This window comes from Cydia strobilella, chromosome Z (assembly GCF_947568885.1).
Source record: "Cydia strobilella chromosome Z, ilCydStro3.1, whole genome shotgun sequence".
Taxonomy (NCBI): Eukaryota; Metazoa; Arthropoda; class Insecta; order Lepidoptera; family Tortricidae; genus Cydia; species Cydia strobilella.
Window position 1 is genome coordinate 8,890,442 of NC_086068.1, and position 22,029 is coordinate 8,912,470.

A 22,029-nucleotide genomic window follows, 5' to 3' on the forward strand; every position below is an offset into this window, starting at 1 on the left:
GATATTCGTGTAACACACATCAGCATAGTCTACAATAGGTAACACAAGAGCTTGAACAAGGAGAACTTTAGTACCAGTCGAAAGGAAATGTTTAAGCCGGTATAGGGCTCTTAGTGTGTTAGTGACCCGGCGACATACGTCAGATACCTGTGGTTCCCAAGTCAGGCCATTGTCAAGAATCAACCCCAGGTTTCTCATAAGGGTACTTAATTAACATTAAAGTATGTAATAATCAATCAGTAAAATAATACAGCAGAGCCGTTTGATATTGTGTATGTAAATAACCAGTGAAAGGGAGTATCTTTGGAGCACTTGAACGTCTTTTTACTTTTCAAAGAAGGGAAGATTCTTCCGAAAACTAAAACGGCTTAACATATCATCTTTCGCTACTTATAGTTTTTAATAAAAGTCTTTACTACGCTTTACTTTCATAAATTTTCTATATTGTTTTGACCCATGGTCTAAAAGTTAGGAAGGGAACACATTTTATTTTTTTCACAGCGATTATATTATAATAGAAGACTTCGCTTTGAAAGACCTATCCAATGAGACTCCACACCATAAAATCAAAGCGAAAGAATCATCCCGACTTTGCATGTAGGGGAATTTTAGTCTGCATCAAAACTAGCGGATCAGACTACGCGTCAAAAGCATCATTTTCAGACAGCTTATCAAAAAGAGATCTCTATTCTCTATGTAGAACAATTAGACTGTAACACTGACTATACATCATCAACATTGTGTTCAGAAAGTGGTATTTACTTGATACTCACGCGTTTTTGTATGTTTTGTCCCAAGAGTTTTTTTTTGTTTTTTAGTAAGTGAATACTTACCGTTACTTTATACTTTTACTTCACAACTGTAAAATATATCATGGTTTTAAAATCACCAGACAAATAATTCAAATGTTTAAAACGACGAAGTAGAAAAAATAACTAATGTGTTCAAGTTCGCTTCCTCCAATAACTTGCACCTGCGCCATGGCGTAACAGCCACTCAGAATTACACATTACGAACGAGGGTGGACTCCGTTCATTCAGCATAGTAGAAAGCAACGCTTAAAAATAGACCTACGATATTTATTGGCCATGTCACGGGGATTCGATTTAATATTAACATCAGAAAAATATGGCTGACGCGTGCGCGTTCGATAGATGCTAATTTCTTTACTTTAATAGTTTTTTAGTGGTGAAATATTTATGAAAACGTATAGAAAAAAGATATCGTTTTCATTTATTTATTTTATTTTTATGTTTTTAATTTAAGATATTTATTATGTTTCACCTACTTGTATTTCTGTTTATCAATAAATATTTGTGATCGAAGTGGCTGGCATTGCTATAATGACCGGTAAAGCTGGCTTTTTGCCGGCAGTTTCTCATGCGTTCCGCCTAAGGCTTTTCAGTACATAATTGGAACCACTCAAAGTTGTCAAGATTAATCAACAGCTATTTACTAGCTAGTTAGTCCACGGGCTAATTTTGCATTTTTATTCGTGCCTTTACGCCGTGCCGCGCGCCTCTCGTCTGGTAATAATTATTTAATAATGATTTTCAGATCTTGTACCTTCTGATATGTAAAGCCACAAATATTCGATCGTTTTGGATGACCTCACGGTATAACATAGTATGTTTACTTCAGGAGCTGACGGTGCAGGCCCTGTCGTCGCACGAACTACTGAAGCCCAAGGACGAGCCGTCTTACACCCTGGCGCCAAGCTCCACGCTTTGCTCGGTGGAACTCCATCACCCAGGTTAGTGATCATCATTTATCTACTTCAGGAGTTGATGGTGCAGGCCGTATTTTCGCACGAGCTGCTGAAGCCCTAAGATGACCCGAAGTACACCCAGGTTAGTGATCATGACCATATTGACTGCAGGAGCTAACGGTGCAGACCGTGTCGTCGCATTGCGTGGCGCTGACGCCCAGATCGAGGTTCTGTTCGGTGAAACTTCATCACGGAGGTTAGAGCCAGGCTAGGTTCTATCAACTTACCAACTTTACTTAGTAGTAGTAGTAGAAGGTTAATACAGTAGTTTATTTTCAAATTATGCAAAAAATCAGATCATGAACAGTTCAGTGGTTTAGTACGCCCTAAATGTGACAATATTAGATAAAATTCTTTACAATTCGAGTTTCACACATTCACTACCAGTAGCCGATAACTCGCTTTTTTTTTTCGTTCGTAGCGATAAAACCCTAAGAACAGAACCCGCCTATTGAGACCAGAAGTAGCAAGTATTACATTTTGTTAAAAAGGAGGAGGCACTTGCTAAAGAGAAATTATAACTTGGGCTAACCATGCAAGCGGTTAGTGTCGCATTTGCCACCAATAATAGACCCGAGCAAAGTGACGTAAATCACATTTTAATTTGATTTTCAAGGATCTGGGCTCCCTGAAAATAGCGACGGGTTTTTAGTACGTCGACCGGACGGCATTAATGACTTTGCAATTTACTCGAATCAAATGCCGTGTGCGTTATTTTAGTGCATGCGATTAAATCTATCAATGAGTTTCCGGCACGGGCCGGTTGACAGTTTTAATATCGCCAATCAACCCGAGAACGCCGTCAATGAACAATACGGCTTAAGATCGTAAATTTAAATAATACGTTGCTGACTTTGCGCGAGTGCTCAACTCTTTGCTTGAAACGCCTAATTTTCAGCACACATTTGCCTGTTTGGTTATATTATTTTTATTAACGGTTTCCATCGCCTTGGGTGCAATGAAAAGGTATATGTACGTTTTGTATTGAAATTCTACACAAAATGTACGCTGGGTTTTATTGTTCTTGGTTATATTATATTCGGTCACGGACCACAAACAAATAATATTTGGCATATTTACGATGTGGCCGATATGTGATTTAGTCAAAATTGTGGAGTGTTATTATGTACATAAAGTACCTAATACTCGTAAAGACTTTAGTAAAGACCTAAAGACCTATTTTGTGAAAAGTTTATTTATGTTTATTTACCGGTAGTAGGTATTAGGTACTTTATGTACATAATAACACTCCACAATTTTGTCTTTACGTTATAACATTAGGATTAACATGGACTCAACAGTTCTAAAATAGGAAAGGTGTAAAGTTGACAGAATAAAGTATAATATTTTTCACCGCACCAGATCATAAAGGCACTCTTTGTTCTTCAAAAACTGATGTGAGAGTTGCATTTTATCCACAAGAGTGGCAAGTAATTTGATGCAAATTTTCAGTTGTTTCCTCATGTTATCTGGTGGGATAATAAGGAGATATAATACTGTTAAAATACAAACGTATCCGTTACGTAACAGAAATACGTTTTTTTAGGCCATTTTTGCCACGTTACATTTAGCCTAAGATACTTTATAATATATATGGTCGACCTTCACCGATACGTCTGACGGATGAAACTTATATTTTATGAAAGAAAAGTAATAAGGAGATATAATACTGCTAAAATACGATTTTAGGCCATTTTTGCCACGTTACATTTAGCCTAAGATACTTTATAATATATATGGTCGACCTTCACCGATACGTCTGACGGATGAAACTTATATTTTATGAAAGAAAATATGTTCCTGAACATAAATAAATAGGGTTGCCTAAAGAAATATGGTCAAGGCAATTTTTAATAAATTTTTTAAAATATTTTTTTGTTTTCGAAAGTGCACGTGTTCCGTGGACGTATGAGTTTCATTTGTTGCACCCACGTGTCCGTTGAGATCGCGGCCAATTATGTTCATTTGATGGTATGCCTTGTAGTAGTTCATTGAAATCCTCCGAGAACTCAACCTTTTCCATTTCTGTGCAGCCAATTTGCGGTGCGTATGCTGATATTATGTTGGTTACGTCCTGGGGATCTAATGCCAGCTTTACGGCTATTAAGCGGTCGCTATTTCGTGTAATATTTACTATTCGTGACTTAAAGTTGTGATCCAGAACCACGGCCACCCCGTTGCTTTTATTGTCCACTCCGTGATAAAAAACCTGGTAGTCGTTTCCAATGTCTTTAGACTTTGATCCTCTCCACTTTGTCTCCTGTTGAGATGTTAATGCACCGTTTGTGTAGAATTTTGCTCAGCCCTTGACTCGTTCCCGTGAGAGCCCCAAGTTCCATGTTGCAAGTCTTATGCGAAATAAGTTCTTATGCAAATTTTTGTTCTTGTCGCTTGGGGAGTACGCCCTAGTATTAATCGCATCCTTCGTATTTATGTCTTTAAGGGGTATTGTTGCACTTCCATTTTTGTGAGAAAATAGTTTTGGCTTTAGGTTTTACGGCCGACTGCCGCCTGACGCCAAGGCAGTAATTCTCCTGGAGAGCTTGGGCGCCGCCGTTGGGCCGAGGCCACATCCATACTACGTCGCCCTGCCTGGCGATGCAGCTTCAGTGTAACCTGTGTCCCACTAATGGCAGGTCAGCTTTCCACTGGGCTTTTGCCTCTTCCGCCTGCTCCACCGTACTGTAAAGATGTGGGAATTGATCAATGAAAACACCTCAGTTGATTATAGACTGATTTATTATTTTCTTGCATGCCGCTACAACCTACCCTACATCTTAATCTACCCACATATAAATACTGACAGTAGCGATGTCCGCCATCTCCGCTTTAGCAGCCGATGAGGTCTTCACCCGTAACCTTGGGGAGGGGACCACGCTATACCCCGTGGTGTTGGGTCCTCATCCGAACTCCGCCACCCTTACACCCCAAACTACTGAGGTTAAGGATGCCCACCCCCGCGAATTAAGCGAGAAATAGAGAAGGCTCTATTTCCCTAGGGGCCGAGTTAATGATCGAGTATGGTGCCTCAACCAAAGGAATTTCACTAAATAAACATGAAAGTTATACCAAATTACATCTAAAATTAGATACACGCTTAAGTAAATAGTACTGGCGGTGTAACTAAATGTGTTAATAATAACGATTGGCTTCTATACTAATTTGAAACTTGATCCACCACCGTTTGCTATGAAAACTTTCTACAATGTATGCGACGCAACGGATCGTCTATATGTAGGTATACCCTCATTGTTTACGTTATGTTAGCCTTCTCCGGCATTCTGACATCATGGAACAACTCACTGAATATGCACAGGAAAATCTAATTCCAATTCCTAAATAAGTTACCTATTAAAACATTAAAAAATTGGTTTAAAACATACTTATTAGTTGGGGTTTCGATATTCAAAATTTCCGTACCGAAAAAGTTGTGTTTCGGGTGAACGGTGCATCTAACAAACATTTGATAATCGTTTGTCCCTATCCGTCATTTTGACATTTCTATTTGTTAGAAAGAGATAAAATTTAACAGAGGCATGTAGGTAAGAAGTTGCTAAGTTTACGATTAAGAGGGTACCGGAAGAAACCATTAGCGATATTTATTGAAATTATTTTGATAGAAAAAGATAATTCAAAGTCTGTGTAAAAACAATGAAGTTTCAGTTTTTTTACAAATATTTCGGAAAACGTTCTCACACATACTTACCTAAATCATCCACCACATTTAGTTTTTAGGTGGACGTTGTTATATGTACCTTTACAAGTGAAACTGTACTGTACTGGGGTACTGGAGTTCTTGTTTCACTACTACTGTTCCATAAACGTAGTTACAACATAGGTAGATATAGGTATTAAGTAGAAGGTGTAAAACAATGCCCCACCTTCGATTACGATCGTAAAGTTACCCGTAGCAAATTCAGTACAAATATGACCGTGTCCAACACATCTCATCGAGATGATTCTTTCTACACCTTTCTTAAAGGACTTAAGGTTCAGATTAGCTCGGTTAACGTAACAGCTCCCTGCACTTTCTCGGTTTAAGACCGGGTGCGAACATTACACCTAAATCGATTAGACATCGAAAGAAATCGATTTAAGCTATGTGCGTCGATAATTTCGTTTATAGCGAAGTTATCATTCATTTACATTTCATGTTGCATTTCTATGACTTGAGAACGCAGTGTGATTTATAATGTAGTACCTATTACAAGATTTAACCCTTTCACGGGTTGACATGTTATACAAAAAAGCCTTTGAATTTCATATAATTTAATATAATTTTGATTTAATATAATATAGATATGGGTTTATGAGTTTTGAATACCTACTTATGGCATCAAAATATGATGCGGCTGTCCAACTAAAGCGTTCCAGGCGTGGAATTTGGTTGTTTACAGTTATCATGTATGATTGTTTGGATATTGCATTGTTGAAATTATGGATTCGCGCTAGTTTTTAATCGACTTCAAAAAAAGGAGGTTATCAATTCGGCTGTATTTTTATTTTTTTGTATGTATGTTTACCTCAGAACTCCGTCATTTCTGAGCCGATTTGGAAAAATATTTTTTGTTTGAATGTATTATGAATTCAGGGAACTCTTATACATATATCGGTTTTAGTATTTTCATCAAAAAACCAAGCACTTTAATCAAAACAGTACCATTTTATGAAGTGGAACTACTGATGATGACCAGAACGGGACTTTAACAACGCATATTTCAATTTTGGCGATTTAAGTCCTCTTCGTTATATTTGTTAAGCACAAGTAAGTTCTGAAGGAAAAATTGTGTTAAGGTCTGGTTCTGATGATGGGTTCCATGAGGTCCAACTCCTAAAATCTTGATGGCTTCAGATCCAGGTTTTGAAACTTACCCGAAGTGCAGAAATGTTTAGTGACATGACAGTTTGGCCAGACAGATGAAGAAAACCTAAACATGGAGAAATTAAATTAATCTTTAAAAATAAGTAAAACCGACTTCAAAAGGGATAAAATAAAATATTATCTCGTTTATATGCGCTAGCACTGATACGTTTGAAGTCGCTGCCAAGCTAAATAGTTACAATACTGATTCTTTGTTCTTATCAAACTATACCAGGGTTGGCATTCGGTTTGACGGCAACTTGACGCTTTTAATATTTGGCTTGGCACCGACTTCCAACGTATCAGTTTGCTAGCGCATATAAAACGAGATAATATTTTATTTTATTCCTTTTGAAGTCGGGTTTACTTCTTTTTAAAGATTAATTTTATTGCAACTGTTCTACTGGTAATTACATAAGTCGAACGAAGAATAACGAAGAGGACACCTCGCCAAACGTGAACTATGCGTCGTTGAAGAGTTCAGTTCTGTCAGGTCTGATCATCATCAGCAGTTCCACTTCATCAATAAATGCCACTTTTTTGAGTGTAAATGCTTGATTTCTTGAAGAAAATACAAAAATCACTATATATATAGTGTAGATTTGAGATAAATTTAAAAGTAGAAAAACTACTGCCTTGGGTGAGACTTGAACTCACGGCCACTGGATGGGTGAGTTCAAGTCTCACCCAAGGCAGTAATTTTTCCACTTTTAAATTTATTCTAAGCTTAATAGCATCGATCGCAGACGTTTCTGCTTGTTAAAAATTAATTTAGATTTGAGATAATTTAAATCAAGAAAATAATTTTGAAAATCCGTGGATGATATATATATATATATATATATATATATATATATCCATGACGGAGTTATGGAGTTACAAACATTAAAAAAATACATACAACCGAACTGTGAACCTCCTCCTTTTTAAAAATTTAGAAGTCGGTTAAAAATACATTCAATCAACTTTTCTAGAGAATTCATTCTAGCTAGATAGATTTGTCTCCTTTGTAGGGCAAAGGTCTCAAAAAAGACCACCCACCATCTTTTGTATTTTTTCTTGTACAAAATTTTTAGTACAGTCAAGGGCATAAATATATATACATTCCCAAAGTTTCAAAAATATGTGTACGCTCTTACACCTTAGAGAATAAATTCGTGTTCTCATATTTTTGAGCCATTTGTCTGTATCGATATTTTTGCCTTGGACTGTACTTATACATAGATTGGCGTTTAGGCTTGAATTGAGGATGTTTTGAGTCTTGCCCGTTAAAGGGTTAAAGTATAGGTACCTAAATGTTAGCAATTATCACAGCCGTTTAATAACCCTATGTCGGTTTTCAACTCTGGTCTGGCAATACTCATACTAAACAACCTATTAGACCAGCCCATAGACCAGGAATAAAATTACTTTTTCATTCATTTCGGGTGATTATATTATGGTGATTGGTATGGAATAGTTTATTCGATAGATTTTGGGATGGGTCCCATAGTAAAAGTCGTGTAAGTACAACATTAAACCTGCATGATCATCTCCCGAAATTGAAGATTAAAGTAAAAATATAAATCGTTTTCGGGCGGGGTGTCGACGGGCGGAGCTATTTTTTTTAGAACAGCGACTGTATTCGCAGATCAACTACTAACAGTACCTAGCGCTGAAGACTACACAGTAGTTATAAAATGCCTAAAAAAGTCTAGTGAATTTTACGACATTTCTTTTAAGTTTATAGTAATTGTAATAATACTAATAATAATAGTATTTTTTATTGACTTAAGTTACCAACGTGGACCAGGAGTGCAGGGGTTAAGAGGACATGACCGCTGCTAACGTCATCGGTACGAATCCGACAGATACGGCGAGTGATAACTCACACATGTGATCGACAACAACTTTTTAGAGAAAAGTCTGCAGAGATTTTGACGCACGCCCAGTGCAGGTGTTACTTTAAACGTCAAACTTGTATGAAATTATGACGTACCTATAAATTTATTTACGTATTTATTTATTTAAAAATTTAAACTCAGTCAACAAGGCCCGTATTAGAAATACCTTACAGACTACCATAAATATGCATTTTTTAAACAATAACACTATTTAGGCGACAAAACGGCGTGGCTCCGTTGAATCGTCTGGTCTTGTGTCGGATTCGGCAGTTTGCCCCGGAACCTCCGAAACACGACACCCTTGCCACCCTGGCCACGACGGCCAGAAGTCGGCGCACACGATGGTCCCCTGCAACGGTCGCGGCACGCGCACCACAAATGAGTTGAAGTGCACGTAGTGGCGCGATCGAAGCTGGAACACCCTCAGCCGGTCTTCTGTCTTAATATTTAAATAACACTGGCACTGCGTGTGCTGTCAAAATCTTTGCAAACTTTTCTTGGTTTAACTATGCCTTTGCGCATTCTCGAATGAGATGTAGAACTCGTATATTTAAATTGTATTGCTTAATGTGCGTTATTTGCAAGTTTATGTAAGCGGGATGCGCTGTTAATAAGTTATGATCTGAAATATTTCAATAAGAATAAATTTTTGGCAAAAATTTCATTTTTGGTAGGTACAAGCTTTTATCGCTGACTGTACTTTTCTTTCCACAGGCAACTAATACTCATCGAGACAAACACAATTAGACTGAGTTGTTTTATCACAGAGTTCCTATGGCCACCTCCTGTCTCCATCTCAGATCAGCTCGATGGTACCATAATATTGCATTGTCACCCGACTTACATATTTATGCAAATTTTCAGCTTCATCGGAAACCGGGAAGTGGGTCAAATTTAACTTGCAAGATTTGACCCTTACAAACATGTTACATACATATTACATACATACTTACATAGGTACATTGCAAGATAAATAAAAGCTTGTAAAAAGTGATTTGGTCGACTTCAACAGACTTCAACATTTTGCAGTTGACGATGTAACCCCGCCAGACATGGTGACATCTGTCGCAATTTTGTCAAGTATTTCCAATATTGAAGGGCCCATCGCTATTAGCCGTACCTCATACTCGTAGTTACAGGATGACTTAGTCACTTAAATACCAATCTTATTTTACTATGTAATGAAATTCAAACTGTGTAAATGAAACTATTCAAAAAAATCATTTTTTTTTAGTATTTCTTCAATTACTTACAATAATCATATTAAGTACATTGGGTAAGAGAAAAACTGGAAAATCAGAAAAACTTGTAGAAAATCCTCATACTGTTTCGATTGCCCCGACCCCCGAGCGTAATAAAATATGTTTCTCTTACCTCACACGATCTTATAGTTGAATTTATTGTACATATTTAGGAGTTTAATTTCTGCTTAAGCAGGCACATAATTCTGGACTGCTCACAAAACTCATTTAACCACTTTTACAGAAAGTCAAATCGAAAGGGGAACACAGTGGTTCGTGAAAGGGTTCCTATTGGTGGCAGTATTTCTACTTGTGATTCTAAGTATAGTGAATTTTTTCACGCTCAGCGCTCCGCTGCTTAACTTTGGTCCAGTTTGTTTCAGTTGTTACCGCCATTAATGACTACCTATTCGATGAACAATTCCTGTCTTAATATTTAAATACTCTTAGCACGGTATTTGGGAGAAATACTAGTTCCCTACCTTATTTCATTCAACATACCAAAGACCGTAGAATGAGGGCTTCCCTGCAGCTACCGTAAGTAGAAATCTACTCAGCACAAGTAGTAACTGAAAAAACGTTTGACGGCATAATACACAATTTCTTGCCAGCTGTTACGAGTAACTACTTTCCTTACTCAAAACTCAAAACATTCACATTACTCATTACCGAGATTAACTCAGCTCTGTTACGTGAATGTTTGAAAAAGGTTTCACGTGCGCCGATAGAGTTATCTAAGTATAACAACGATCATCTGGGCATTACCTCAATCGACAATGCACGCGTACCTTACCTAGAACCTTGCGTTATTAAACTTTATTGTTTGAGGGAACAATTACCTTTTGTACAGTGGGTATCGGAGCCATTATCAGTAGACGCGTTAAGTAACGCCGGGGGCTCGAGTTCGACTATTTAACTTAAGTCACAGGTTCATAACCAGTTTTTATTATGTCTTTGTTCTCTTGGTAGAAAAGAGAAGTAGCTATGTACCTACTTTACACAGGCCTAAGCACTTTACCACATTCTTTACAACTTATCAGTCGTACTCTGGTTATAATATGTAATGTTAGCTTTACTGAAACACATTCTAGACAACATTATTCAAAGGTGTAGTAGAGACACATGTTAAATCGTTTCCGTTTCTGGGTAGATAGTTTCGGAACTAGTACACTACCGCTCAAAAGTATTTAGGCACCCGCAATTTTCACCATACAATAATTGTATACAACTGTATACAAGTATTGTATACATAATTGTATACAAGTATTATTTTCAAAATCATACTGTTCGATCGCAGGAAAGTATATGATATATGACTCTCTTACATGTTGGATTGAATTTATATTTAGGTAAATCCTGAAGAAAGGCCAGGTCAAGAGCACCCTAAACCGGCGAGCGTGTATGAGGAATGTTATGAAAGTGAAGGAAGCGAAAGAGGTATGTCAGGATCGTAGCAAGTGGAAATCCGTGGTCTCTGCCTACCCCTCCGGGAAATAGGCGTGATTATATGTATGTATGTATGTAAATATATTGAGCTACAAATTGTTGCCAAAGACAACCTTTAAAATTTCGAGTTTACTTTATGCAACGATTTAAAAACACCCTTATGTACTAGTCCATACAATATATAAAACGATTTTGTACTGGAAAACGATTTATGGATTTTTTACGCTTGCCATATGGTAAATAGGCAATGTAAGTACACGAATACTCTGCACATCATTTTAAGGCTCGATATGTCTGTTAAATTAAAAAAGTAAACTGCACAAAAAACGGTTACCCGACTGCGACTTAGCGGTATAATTCTGAAAGTTGATTTTGTATACAATCGTATGAAAAAAATTATGAGTACCTAAATAGAACTATGAGCGGTAGTGTATATTGGAAATGTCAGCTATTAATGCCATTATCTTGCACTTGTGATTTTCACTAGGAGATAAGAATGGTAATAAAACTAATAAAAGACGTATTTAACACCATAATAAAATTGCAATGAAGCCTTTTAGCTACGGCCACTGCTACTATTTCTTTTTGTTTTGATGAATTAAAAAAAAAACCCCGACAAAAAACAAACTTCAAACTAACAAATAATATTTTAAACCTATTTTAAATATTTGAACTGACTAATATATATGAAGATAATAATTAAAATAGGTTTAAAATATTATTTACAATGCATGTGCTCGAAAAGTGCGTATCCTACGGAGCCATATCATGCGGAAAGTACTACTTTTCCGCACTAGTGCTTTTTGTTTTAATTTTTTTAATAATTAAACTTATTTGCCATTATATGTTTTTTTTTATTTACTCGCACAATGCATAGTAAAACATTGTATGATACACGTGCTTAAAGATGATTTCCGCACTTGTTGCATAAATAGCTTTTGATCGTTTTTAGTGTTTGTTTTTTTGTGTCGGGGGTTTTTAATTTTTAATTTTACTCTTATTTTGTCCTTTTTAAAGTAGGTATAAATATTAGGAAGGTATTTATAGTGATAAGACATTAGTTAGTTGAGTTAGTAACTTAGTTAGGTACTTTACCTTACCATGTTCTTTCAATATCATTGAAGTAACACGGTACCAAATTTCGAATCGATAGGACATATGGAAGGTAGTCAGATCCCCTCATCAACTATTAAAGAGCTGATGATCTTCAAGCGGCTCGGATCAGCTTATTGTTACCGTACCATATACTTTCATTATACTCGGTTTCGTCCTCTATATTAGCATAAGAGACACAGAGACACATGTAGTATCGCGTAGCGCATGCCATTTCACACTATTTTGAGAATTTTAGGTTTTTTTTTTTGTAAGGTAGTTTGCCTACCAGCTCCCGTCTACCCGTACTCCATTTGCTTTTTAGTACCCCGCCGTTTCACATCGTGCTCCCGTATTGCGAATAAGAGCCGCAATATATAGGTACATGTTTATAAATGTAAACAACAAAGTGTACGGCTACGGACAGTACTTGCTATGCATTGGGACTGTTCTGCCGATGATTTGACTTGTCAATAAAAATACATTGGATTTTTTTTATGCGTGTTTATTTAATATCACGTACAATGGTACACGTATCACGTACACTAAAAAGTGTGGAATAACAGATCGGGGGCAGTTGTTGTTAAAGAAACTTGCGACTGCCACTTACACAGTTATTATACTACACCGTGGACATAAGTGCTGACCCTTTAGAAGCATGGGCGATTCCTGAGGATGGTGCCTATCATGCGTCCCCGGCACAGCAATACTCGGGGTCGAATGAAGTTTCTCCGCCTGTGGCCGCCATGTCGAAACATGCCGCCGTCGTGCCTCCAGTGGACCCGCAGCCGACTCCCACTACTAGATTCTCCAGCTACCCCCGCCGTCGAGAATATTGGCCAGCCGTTACCTGAAACAGAAGAAGAGGATTTGTTAGATGAGTTTCCCAAACGCAGTTATTCATAGTCGCAAATTTTTCCACTTTTTTAATTTCCCTGTCTTACTATTTCACGGTAGCGACTTTTATGATCGCATTTGTTCACAAACGCATTTTTTCACATTCGTTTTATTACTCTGTAGTATATTTTTTGCTTCCAATATTTCCCTAAACCAATTTTTTACATGCTTGAATTTGTTTTATTTGTTTTATTTTTTTATTATCTTTATTTTATATAATTTGTCTGCAAACGCGTTTTTTTACATTCGTTTTATTACTCTGTAGTATATTTTTTGCTTGCAATATTTCCCTAAACCAATTTTTTACATGCTTGAATTTGTTTACAAACGCGTTTTTTTACATTTGTATTATTTAAGTTTCCAAAGGTAACATTCGATATTGTTTTTATAAATATACGATACACAAATAATCGTAAATAACGATATTTAGGTAATAATAGTACGTTTTATATTTAAAATTGTTTCTGTCTTATAGAACATGCATTTGAAAAAAAAAACTCATTGAAGTGGGTTCAATAATAATAACAAAATCCATTCTAGTCGAATAAAAGCTAAAAAAAACACCTCTTCATAATGTCAATGTCAATGATGTCACAGAATTAATAATATAAAAGTTTCGAATTTCTTACTTGTTTTTTTTTTTTTCGCAACTGTATCTAAAAACGTCGTTCGATACACGTGCGGAAATGTCATTCTTCACTCGTCCCGAGTCTTGCCACTCGCCTACGGCTCGTGGCAAGATATCTCGGTACTCCTGGAGTAATGACATACTTTCCGCACTAGCATCGAAATGTACTATTATGTGTTTGTCGCATAAGGTACATATTACTTTTTTGATTGAAATTACCCGCCCTGCTCTTTTTACTCGATTAGGCTTATAGGAGTACTTATACATGTGTTTGTCAAGCTTTTATTTCGGAACTACCCAATCAGAAATCTGTGACAGTTTTTAATGATTCACGGTTAGTTTCATTAGATTTATATCGACCGGGACTCCGTACCCGTGAACAAGATGCATGTAACTGCGTCGAAATATCGGGAGCTCGAAAATAATAAAAAAGGTAATAACGGTCTATATTCCGGTCGATAAGTTTCCTAAGGGTCGACTTATGATAATGGTACATTACTTACTAAAAATACACATATTAAAGAAAACCTTTTCCATACATGTGGAGCAGAATTTACTAATTACAGAGAGCAAAAACAATAGTATGTGAAAAATAAGTTTTCATTCTCATACAAATTGTATGGGAAAAGTTTTGTTCGATTAGTGGCTTTTACCGGAAATTTCGCGTTTAGTAGAATATTAGTAATTTTCGGAATATCCCGATTTTCGGAATTAGCCGAGTGTACCTTACATTAAAACAACTACACAATTTTTTTTAAGTATTATGATTATTTTTACATAAATTCAAATACGACTATTTTTCAAATTATATATATATCCACCCCCCCCTTCCCCCCTCTGGTAGCTGGCCGCGGACATTAAAATAAGACAACAAGAGGAAAACCGGATCAGTGAGAGAAAACTATTAGGAAATAGGGCTACGGATAAAAAAAAACAAAGAAACAAAAAAATAAAATATATTAACTGCAGGTTGAAATTCAGACAAAAAAATATCAGAAACAGAAGCAAAGCGACTGTAAAATTAAGCTGCAGAGGAAAAATAACTGCAGGTTAAAATTCAGACGATAAAATATCAGAAACAGAAGCAAAGCGACTGTAAAAATAAGCTGCAGAGGAGAAATAACTGCAGGTTAAAATTCAGAGGAAAAAATATCAGAAACAGAAGCAAAGCGACTGTAAAAATAAGCTGCAGAGAAAAGAAGTGACTAGGATAATCGCTTTCGGGAAAAAATGCGAAAAAAAATTAGCTGCAAGAAATAACTGCGTTTGGGAAACTCATCTAACAAATCCATCAGGTATCTGTTACATTTATTATTACGTTTTTATAATTCATATATACACGATTAACAAATATCATCCCTCTTTTTTACGCAAACATTTCTTGTCTCCCCTAAGGCGATACTTAACCTGACTTTTCTCTTTAGTAACCAAGTATTTGGTAATTAGTAATCGACCCAAGACTCGGTAACTCTTCTAATTGAAAGGAAATATTTGGTTTCTGCCCTAGGCGTTATGACGAAGGTGGGCTACTAAGAGGATCAAACAATATCGGATTACATTTAAGTTCTACTCTTATTCGATTGTATATTTACATAAATAAAAGTCTGGGGAAGGTCTCTCGACCAGGCCCAGGTAATCAAATACGAAAATGTTATGGAGCTTTCCTTTAAAAGTGTGAGAAACTTGATTAACTACTACTTGTTTTAAAAGTGTGACAAACGATATTTCGGTAAATTCTAAGTTAAAATAGTAGCAATAGGCAAGCACAGTGGTGGAATACCTACACCTCATTTGGTTGAGGATCAACTCGGATCCCATGTGACCGAAGGCACAGTTATTCGCCGTGTGTAATCCACTCCCAAACTAACGTTTCACGATTGTTATTTGTTATTAATTTCACGAACGATACGCTGGCTTTTAATGTTTTATAAATACGCATTGTTCTACGCGCGACACAATGCCCGGCGGCGCGGCGTTCGCGGCGCTCGAATCCGATACGCGGCTACAGCTGTCTGCTGAATTCTTACCTACGCTATGATTTAAAACATGAATGTTTCCCCTATTTAGATTATTTTACGCATTTCAAGAACTCTACACACTTATGTACAGTCACGGAATTTGAAGGTTTGTCACTGTTGAACCTTTAATGCCATTACATAGAATCCAAAATTGACAAACCTTCAGATTCCGTGACTGTACAATGTAATTAGTCAGTTACGGCCAATACACCTAGCTAGACAGTTATGGCTAATATGCTAATACCTACACTAAGACAAAAAGATTCCGCCACTATAAACCGTGCAGCATTTACTTAACTGGAAAAGGTCCTATGAACACATTTATCCCAAAAGGGTACTAAAGTAACTAATGTTATGTGCGTAAGTATCACATAAGAATGCAACATTATTAATATCCATCACGTCTGTCTCCATCACTTTGACTATGTACATTATGGGGCACCTTAATTCTTATATATCTTTCTTTTGTTCCAATAATTCGGGTTCGCATCATGAGAATAATAAAATAATAACGGAGGTTCTTCTAGTAGGCCAAGGTAGATTTTACTATCATGTGGTCCATGTCTCTTTTTTTAACCGACTTCCAAAAAGGAGGAGGTTATCAATTCGGCCATTTTTTTTGTATGTATGTTACCTCATAACTCCGTCATGGTGAACCGATTTGGAAAATTGTTTTTTTGTTTGAATGTGTATAATCCCAAGATGGTCCCGTTTTGTCAAAACCCAGTTCTGATGATGGGATCATTAACGTTCAGAAAAAGTGACATTTAATGAAGTGGAACTTCTGATGACGATCAAAACGAAACTCTTTAACAATGCATAGTTCACTTTGACGATTTGTCCTCTTCGTTATGTTTACTAAGCCAGTAAGATTTATAAAAAATCATTTTTATCAAGGTTTAGTCTGATTATAGATTCCATTGGGGATTGAGGGAACTCCTCAAATATTATAAGCATACATACAGCGGTTTTTAAATCTTGGGATCCTGTAGTCCATCTGATAAAGGAGCAAGCGAGACATAGACTATGAGAACTTAGTGTTGGATGATGTTAGACATCCTGAATATAATATGTTTTGAAAAGATGTGTCCCGCCGAGTTTGTTGCCAGTCCCATATTGGGATACCCTCCTACAATTTAGGAGGGAATTAAATCTTCTGGGGTCCGTGGTGTAGGGTTGGAGCCGGCGTAGTTTTTATTGCGTATATATATATATATATATATATCTTTACTTGAAAAATAGTTGTACTGTATAACTAGCCTTACGAACCGATTTTGCATGTACAACCAGCCTTAAAGTTTATAGTCTATGATGGTTCATTATTTTTAGTATGTGGGTATTTTTGCACTTTGTAGTTTTTCCTCAGTCACCCGTCGACCACGAACGCTGTAAAGGGTTCGAAACGTCGGGATGTATTTTAAATTCAATATACGCGATATAATCCGTTTTCATAGTTTTATTTCATGAGTAACTATCGCGGTAACCGAAGACAATATTTAGCATTAACAATTAAATAGTGCCATTTGACAAAGTGGACATGAAAAAATTTGAACTAAAAAGTAGAAAATAAAGCATTTTTAATAAAAAAGAAAAACCGACTTCAAAACGGATAAAATAAAATAATATTATTCCTTTTCTATGCGCTAGCAACTGATACGTTTGAAGTCGGTGCCAATAAGTGATATGTATATGTATGCCTTATATTTGAGGAGTTTCAATACTCATTATATACTAGTTAGTTCTTTCTTATCAACGTAACTCAAACTATACCAGAGTTGGCATTCGATTTGACGGAGTTGATGCTTTAAAAATTTGGCTTAGCACCGATTTTAAACGTATCAGTTGCTAGCGCATAGAAAAGGAATAATATTATTTTATTTTATCCTTTTTGAAGTCGTTTTTTTAAATATTATAAATGTTTTATTGGTGGGTAATTTCTTCTCATTTATGTTTCAAGTCAAGACTTTAGTAGTGAAATTACTACATACTAGTTAACTTTCACAAATTGGTTCAAGTACCTACTATGGGACAAGTGCAAAACAATGGCAGTCACTTTTTGTCTCGGAAACGTAGGTACATAACCGCACGTACATAGGTAATATAAAACAGTTTTTGAGACGTGTAATTTTGTAATTGAAAAAGTAGTTTTTTTTAATAATAGTGTCATCGTTACACATAATAATATTTTCCCCTCACTAGCTCGGAAAGCCATCTTTTATCCTTTAAAACAAGCGGGGAAAAACGCATTTTATCCACTAGTGGGGAAAGTAATTTGACCTTGGATGGAGCGTGTTTAAGTAGCTTTTGACAGATAACAAAACGTAAAACGCTCATAATAATGGTTCGTTCGATTTTATTTGTCATTAAATAAATGGTTTGAGAATTTAATAAATAATACCAAATTTAGCTTTATTTAATGATTTTAAGTCATAAACCTTAAATTCCATAAGAAACATTTGTTTTTTAAAATGATGTTGAATGTAATTCTAAACGCACAAGTTGAGTCGATTCAATTTTAAAACGCATCGTCAGAAATGTCAACATTGTCAACAAAAAATTTCTCACCGACTCCGACACGTAAAAATACACAACTTCCAGAGTTTTCTGTTATAATATCGTATTATCGTAAAAAAAATAGTGATTCCAGTGATGAAGATGATCTAACGCCTGTGCATGTTGCACTTTACTCGCTATAGTGAGGGGAAAAGTTTTGTGTTACACACGGGTGCAAATGTATTTTACTTCTCGTGTGTTGAAAGACTCGCTTCGCTCAGGATTCTACTTTAGAACCACTCGCTTCGCTCGTCGTTCAACTATAGAATCCTTTCGCTTGCTCGTGTTTCAATTCCACACCCGCGGGTAAAATACAACTTTGCACCCTTGTATAACAAATAACTATTTATTGGCAGAAGTGGGCAGAAGCAAGAACCATATATAAGGTATTTGACTACTAGTCAAATCAGTTTCTTTCTTTCGAACTGTCAATACGATTTTGCTACTAGTCTGTGCGGAAAGAGAAGAGTCGTAGAATGTATGGGTCCAAATACATTATATTTCCGAACTATGGAATTTATAATTATGAAACACTAATCTTCTGGTTCCTTATTTCATGCATGGTGTAAAATAGTTTATTTTAAATACAGTCAAATACCCTATGTATAGGTATGGTAATTGGGCAGAAGTAAACGTCCAATTTCAATTATTAGATTTTTAGTTTTTATCGTAAACCATCAAACTGTCCTGCAATTCTGTGAATCTCCAAAATATTATACTTAAACTATATTTTGATCCTCCAACTGAAAGAGCGAAAACACTGGCATTTTTTTCACTGAAACTATACTGAAACGAATCTTCTCTTTATAAAAATATTTTATCCTCCAGTCTGTTCCACACTTTGAATGACAAGTTAAATTCTATGGAAAGTTCTGTGGAATCTATTTTATGTAAAACCTGTAATACCTATAATATAAACCACCGCATACAAAAACTCATACAATCTAATATTTAGTACCCATTGTGCAGTGGTGAAAAGTGTAAAAACTTAGAGACGAATAAATAAATAAGTACACAAATTGATGTTCCACACTAAGCTCAATAAGTTTTTTCCACTCGTCGACTGTAATGGTTGAATTAAGATTTCGTATACCAAACTGTAACAGTAATAATTATTTTTCATGTATGGATGGGCTCCCACCTCAACTATAATATTCATTTCGAAATGGTTTAGTCTACTATAATGAATTTGACTAATCACAGCTCGCCGCGGTCAAGAGGACGAAACATTAAACAGTGACTAGTTTTCATTATTTTTTGGTTGTTATAGAACTTTAACATTTTTACTTTGTAATGCTAGTTTTCCCTTTTTCTAGAATAAACAGACTAGACTTTTAGGACTTCAACATCAGTCAACATCCCTATTCACGGATCTAGTTCTGCTGCTGGCGGTACGTATTCGTAGGTATTTTCTTAGCTATTCCACGACGATTCCAAGAAGCCCGTATCGGGAGGCACGTACGTGTAAGATTGGCTAAATCTCAACTCAACAACACACTTTATAACAATAACCGCACTAGTTTTTCCGTGCCGTTCGGAGAATTCTATTTAGAGTGGCAACCTGGCAACAAATTGATATATGGGTAAATATAATACAGAGCACTGAGTATTGGTAGGACCTCGAGTCTTTTGACTCTAAATTTGAAAAACTCAACTTTTACGACAAATTGCGCTAAAAAACTTCCAAGTCTTTTAAGTCCGTAGTCGAATTCTTTATTAAATTAAATCATTTTTAATAGCTACTCAAAAGGACACGAGCCTCCGAATAAATGTAAGTTTTAAGTGAATAAAATAAGCGTTATTGTATTATGTACCGCAAGAATTTTACATCAAGACACAATGCATTTTGATTTTTTTGTAAAAAATGCGAGTTCTCTAAAAAGCGTCAAGCCTTTACAATATACTCGTGCCTAACAAGTTAAAAAGAACTCGTTTCGAATTAATTATAAGTCTAAATAACTGAGTGGAGTCTTAAAGCAGCGAATTCAAAGGACTCGTCTCAACCAACACTTAAATCGTCGTCAATAGAATTTGCAAATATTGTAAACAAACCATTTTACCTTCATTACTTCGTAATTTCGCTCTATAAAGGACAACCATTACCTTATCAACAGTCTATATACTTTAATATTTTATTTATATAAATTTTTAGCTAAACTAAATGTTAATTATTAATATTTTAGGGAAAATAATCTTCGTTAAAATGTTAGGTTATGTGTTAAACGCTAACAAAAGCTGTCATATTTGTTTAACTTATTTGCAAGTTCTATTGACGACGACTTTAAGTGTATGCCAGACGCAAAGAATCTATCTTTGGCCAGACGGTAGGTAACGCATGCAGTTAGGGATAGGGACTTATTGACGAAATATCATTTGATATTTGCTAGTCGCCCTTTTGGTACATACATAGGGATACATCGAGGGGAACCTAAAAAGATTTACTGAGAAATTCAAATGTTGTGTGTTAAAAGGCCCAAATCTATACCTTCATGTTGCGTGTAAATATGATAGCAAATATATAATCCAATTTACTAAAAAAAAACTACTTTTTCCTAATCAGAATACGATACTGTATATGCTCTTAAACTGATCCCCAGTATTTTTGTTATATATGCTGGATGTTATGTATCTACATGTTACATATTTATCGAGGTGTTTTAATTTAAAATATAGTTAATTAAACTGTCATTTCTCTATCTTATTAAAGACGTCCAATTATTCCGCTCTCTTTCGTTGAACATTTGCTATTGTTACTACTACTACATACCTACTACTTAAATCCGACCATCGAACGCCGCAAATATATGTGAATTTGAATTGTGTAATTCATAAATCATTATCTATGGAGAATATTAATCTTTAATTATTTAAATAATTGTGCCATAGCTAATATTATAGACACTGCCAAATAGTTGAAAATTATTCCCTTTTTGTTGCAGGTTCTTCCCCGTACGAAAATCGGCTATGTCTTCAAGAGAACAATGGCCCGGACACATCGAATTCTCAAAGCGTGAAGGGTGACGAGGAGCTGTCCAGAGTTTACCAAACTTTGAACATGCAACCACTCTCGAGAGAAGAGAACACCAGTTCTAATAACAGGTCAGTGACAATGACAACACTCATAACTTTTGAAACAGACCTTGCAGACCTGGCGCCCTCAGTTTTAAATAGACACAACATTCCAAATACCTATTAAATATCAAATACCTACCTATGTTATAAGTACGATGCTTGCTTTATATAAATATTTTTGTTTTAATTTAATCGTTATGTTGTAACTTCTTGCAGTGTACCTTTTTCTTATTTAACTATTTGATCATTGTATGTTATTTTATGTCTCTTTTCTTCTTGTCTGTTACCTTCCGTGGTTCTTCTCACCTGATGGTCTCATCGGAAGATCAGCGCTGGAAGTCACCAGCAACATGCTGAGATGAGGCCATTTCGTGGCACTAATCTTATTTTATGTTTTCTTTTATATTATGTAATGTCTTGTTTGTTTGTGATTACGAATAAAATATTATTCTATTCTATTCTATTATTACCTATGTAGGTAGTTACCGGTAAGCGCGAAACATTAAAATATAAGCTTTTAAAAATATGACGTGATTAATAGATTATTAGAAACTAGCGACCCGCCCCGGC

The 22,029-nt window shown here is 35.8% G+C and overlaps 1 protein-coding gene and 1 long non-coding RNA gene across 4 annotated transcripts in view; both read left to right on the plus strand.

The window, feature by feature from the left end:
- The window catches only part of LOC134754309 (forkhead box protein L2-like), an 86,655-nt gene that overhangs the window by 49,126 nt on the left and 15,500 nt on the right, over positions 1-22,029 (plus strand). For all 3 annotated transcript variants that reach the window (XM_063690554.1, XM_063690552.1, XM_063690553.1), the window contains exons 3-4: positions 1,642-1,753; positions 21,327-21,486. In XM_063690554.1, coding sequence (XP_063546624.1) covers positions 1,642-1,753; positions 21,327-21,486 — 272 coding nt within the window. The remainder of the gene's footprint in view (positions 1-1,641; positions 1,754-21,326; positions 21,487-22,029) is intronic.
- Positions 13,183-14,886, plus strand: LOC134753993 (uncharacterized). Its single transcript, XR_010128859.1, has 2 exons — positions 13,183-13,244; positions 14,661-14,886. It is a non-coding gene; the product is annotated as an uncharacterized LOC134753993 (long non-coding RNA).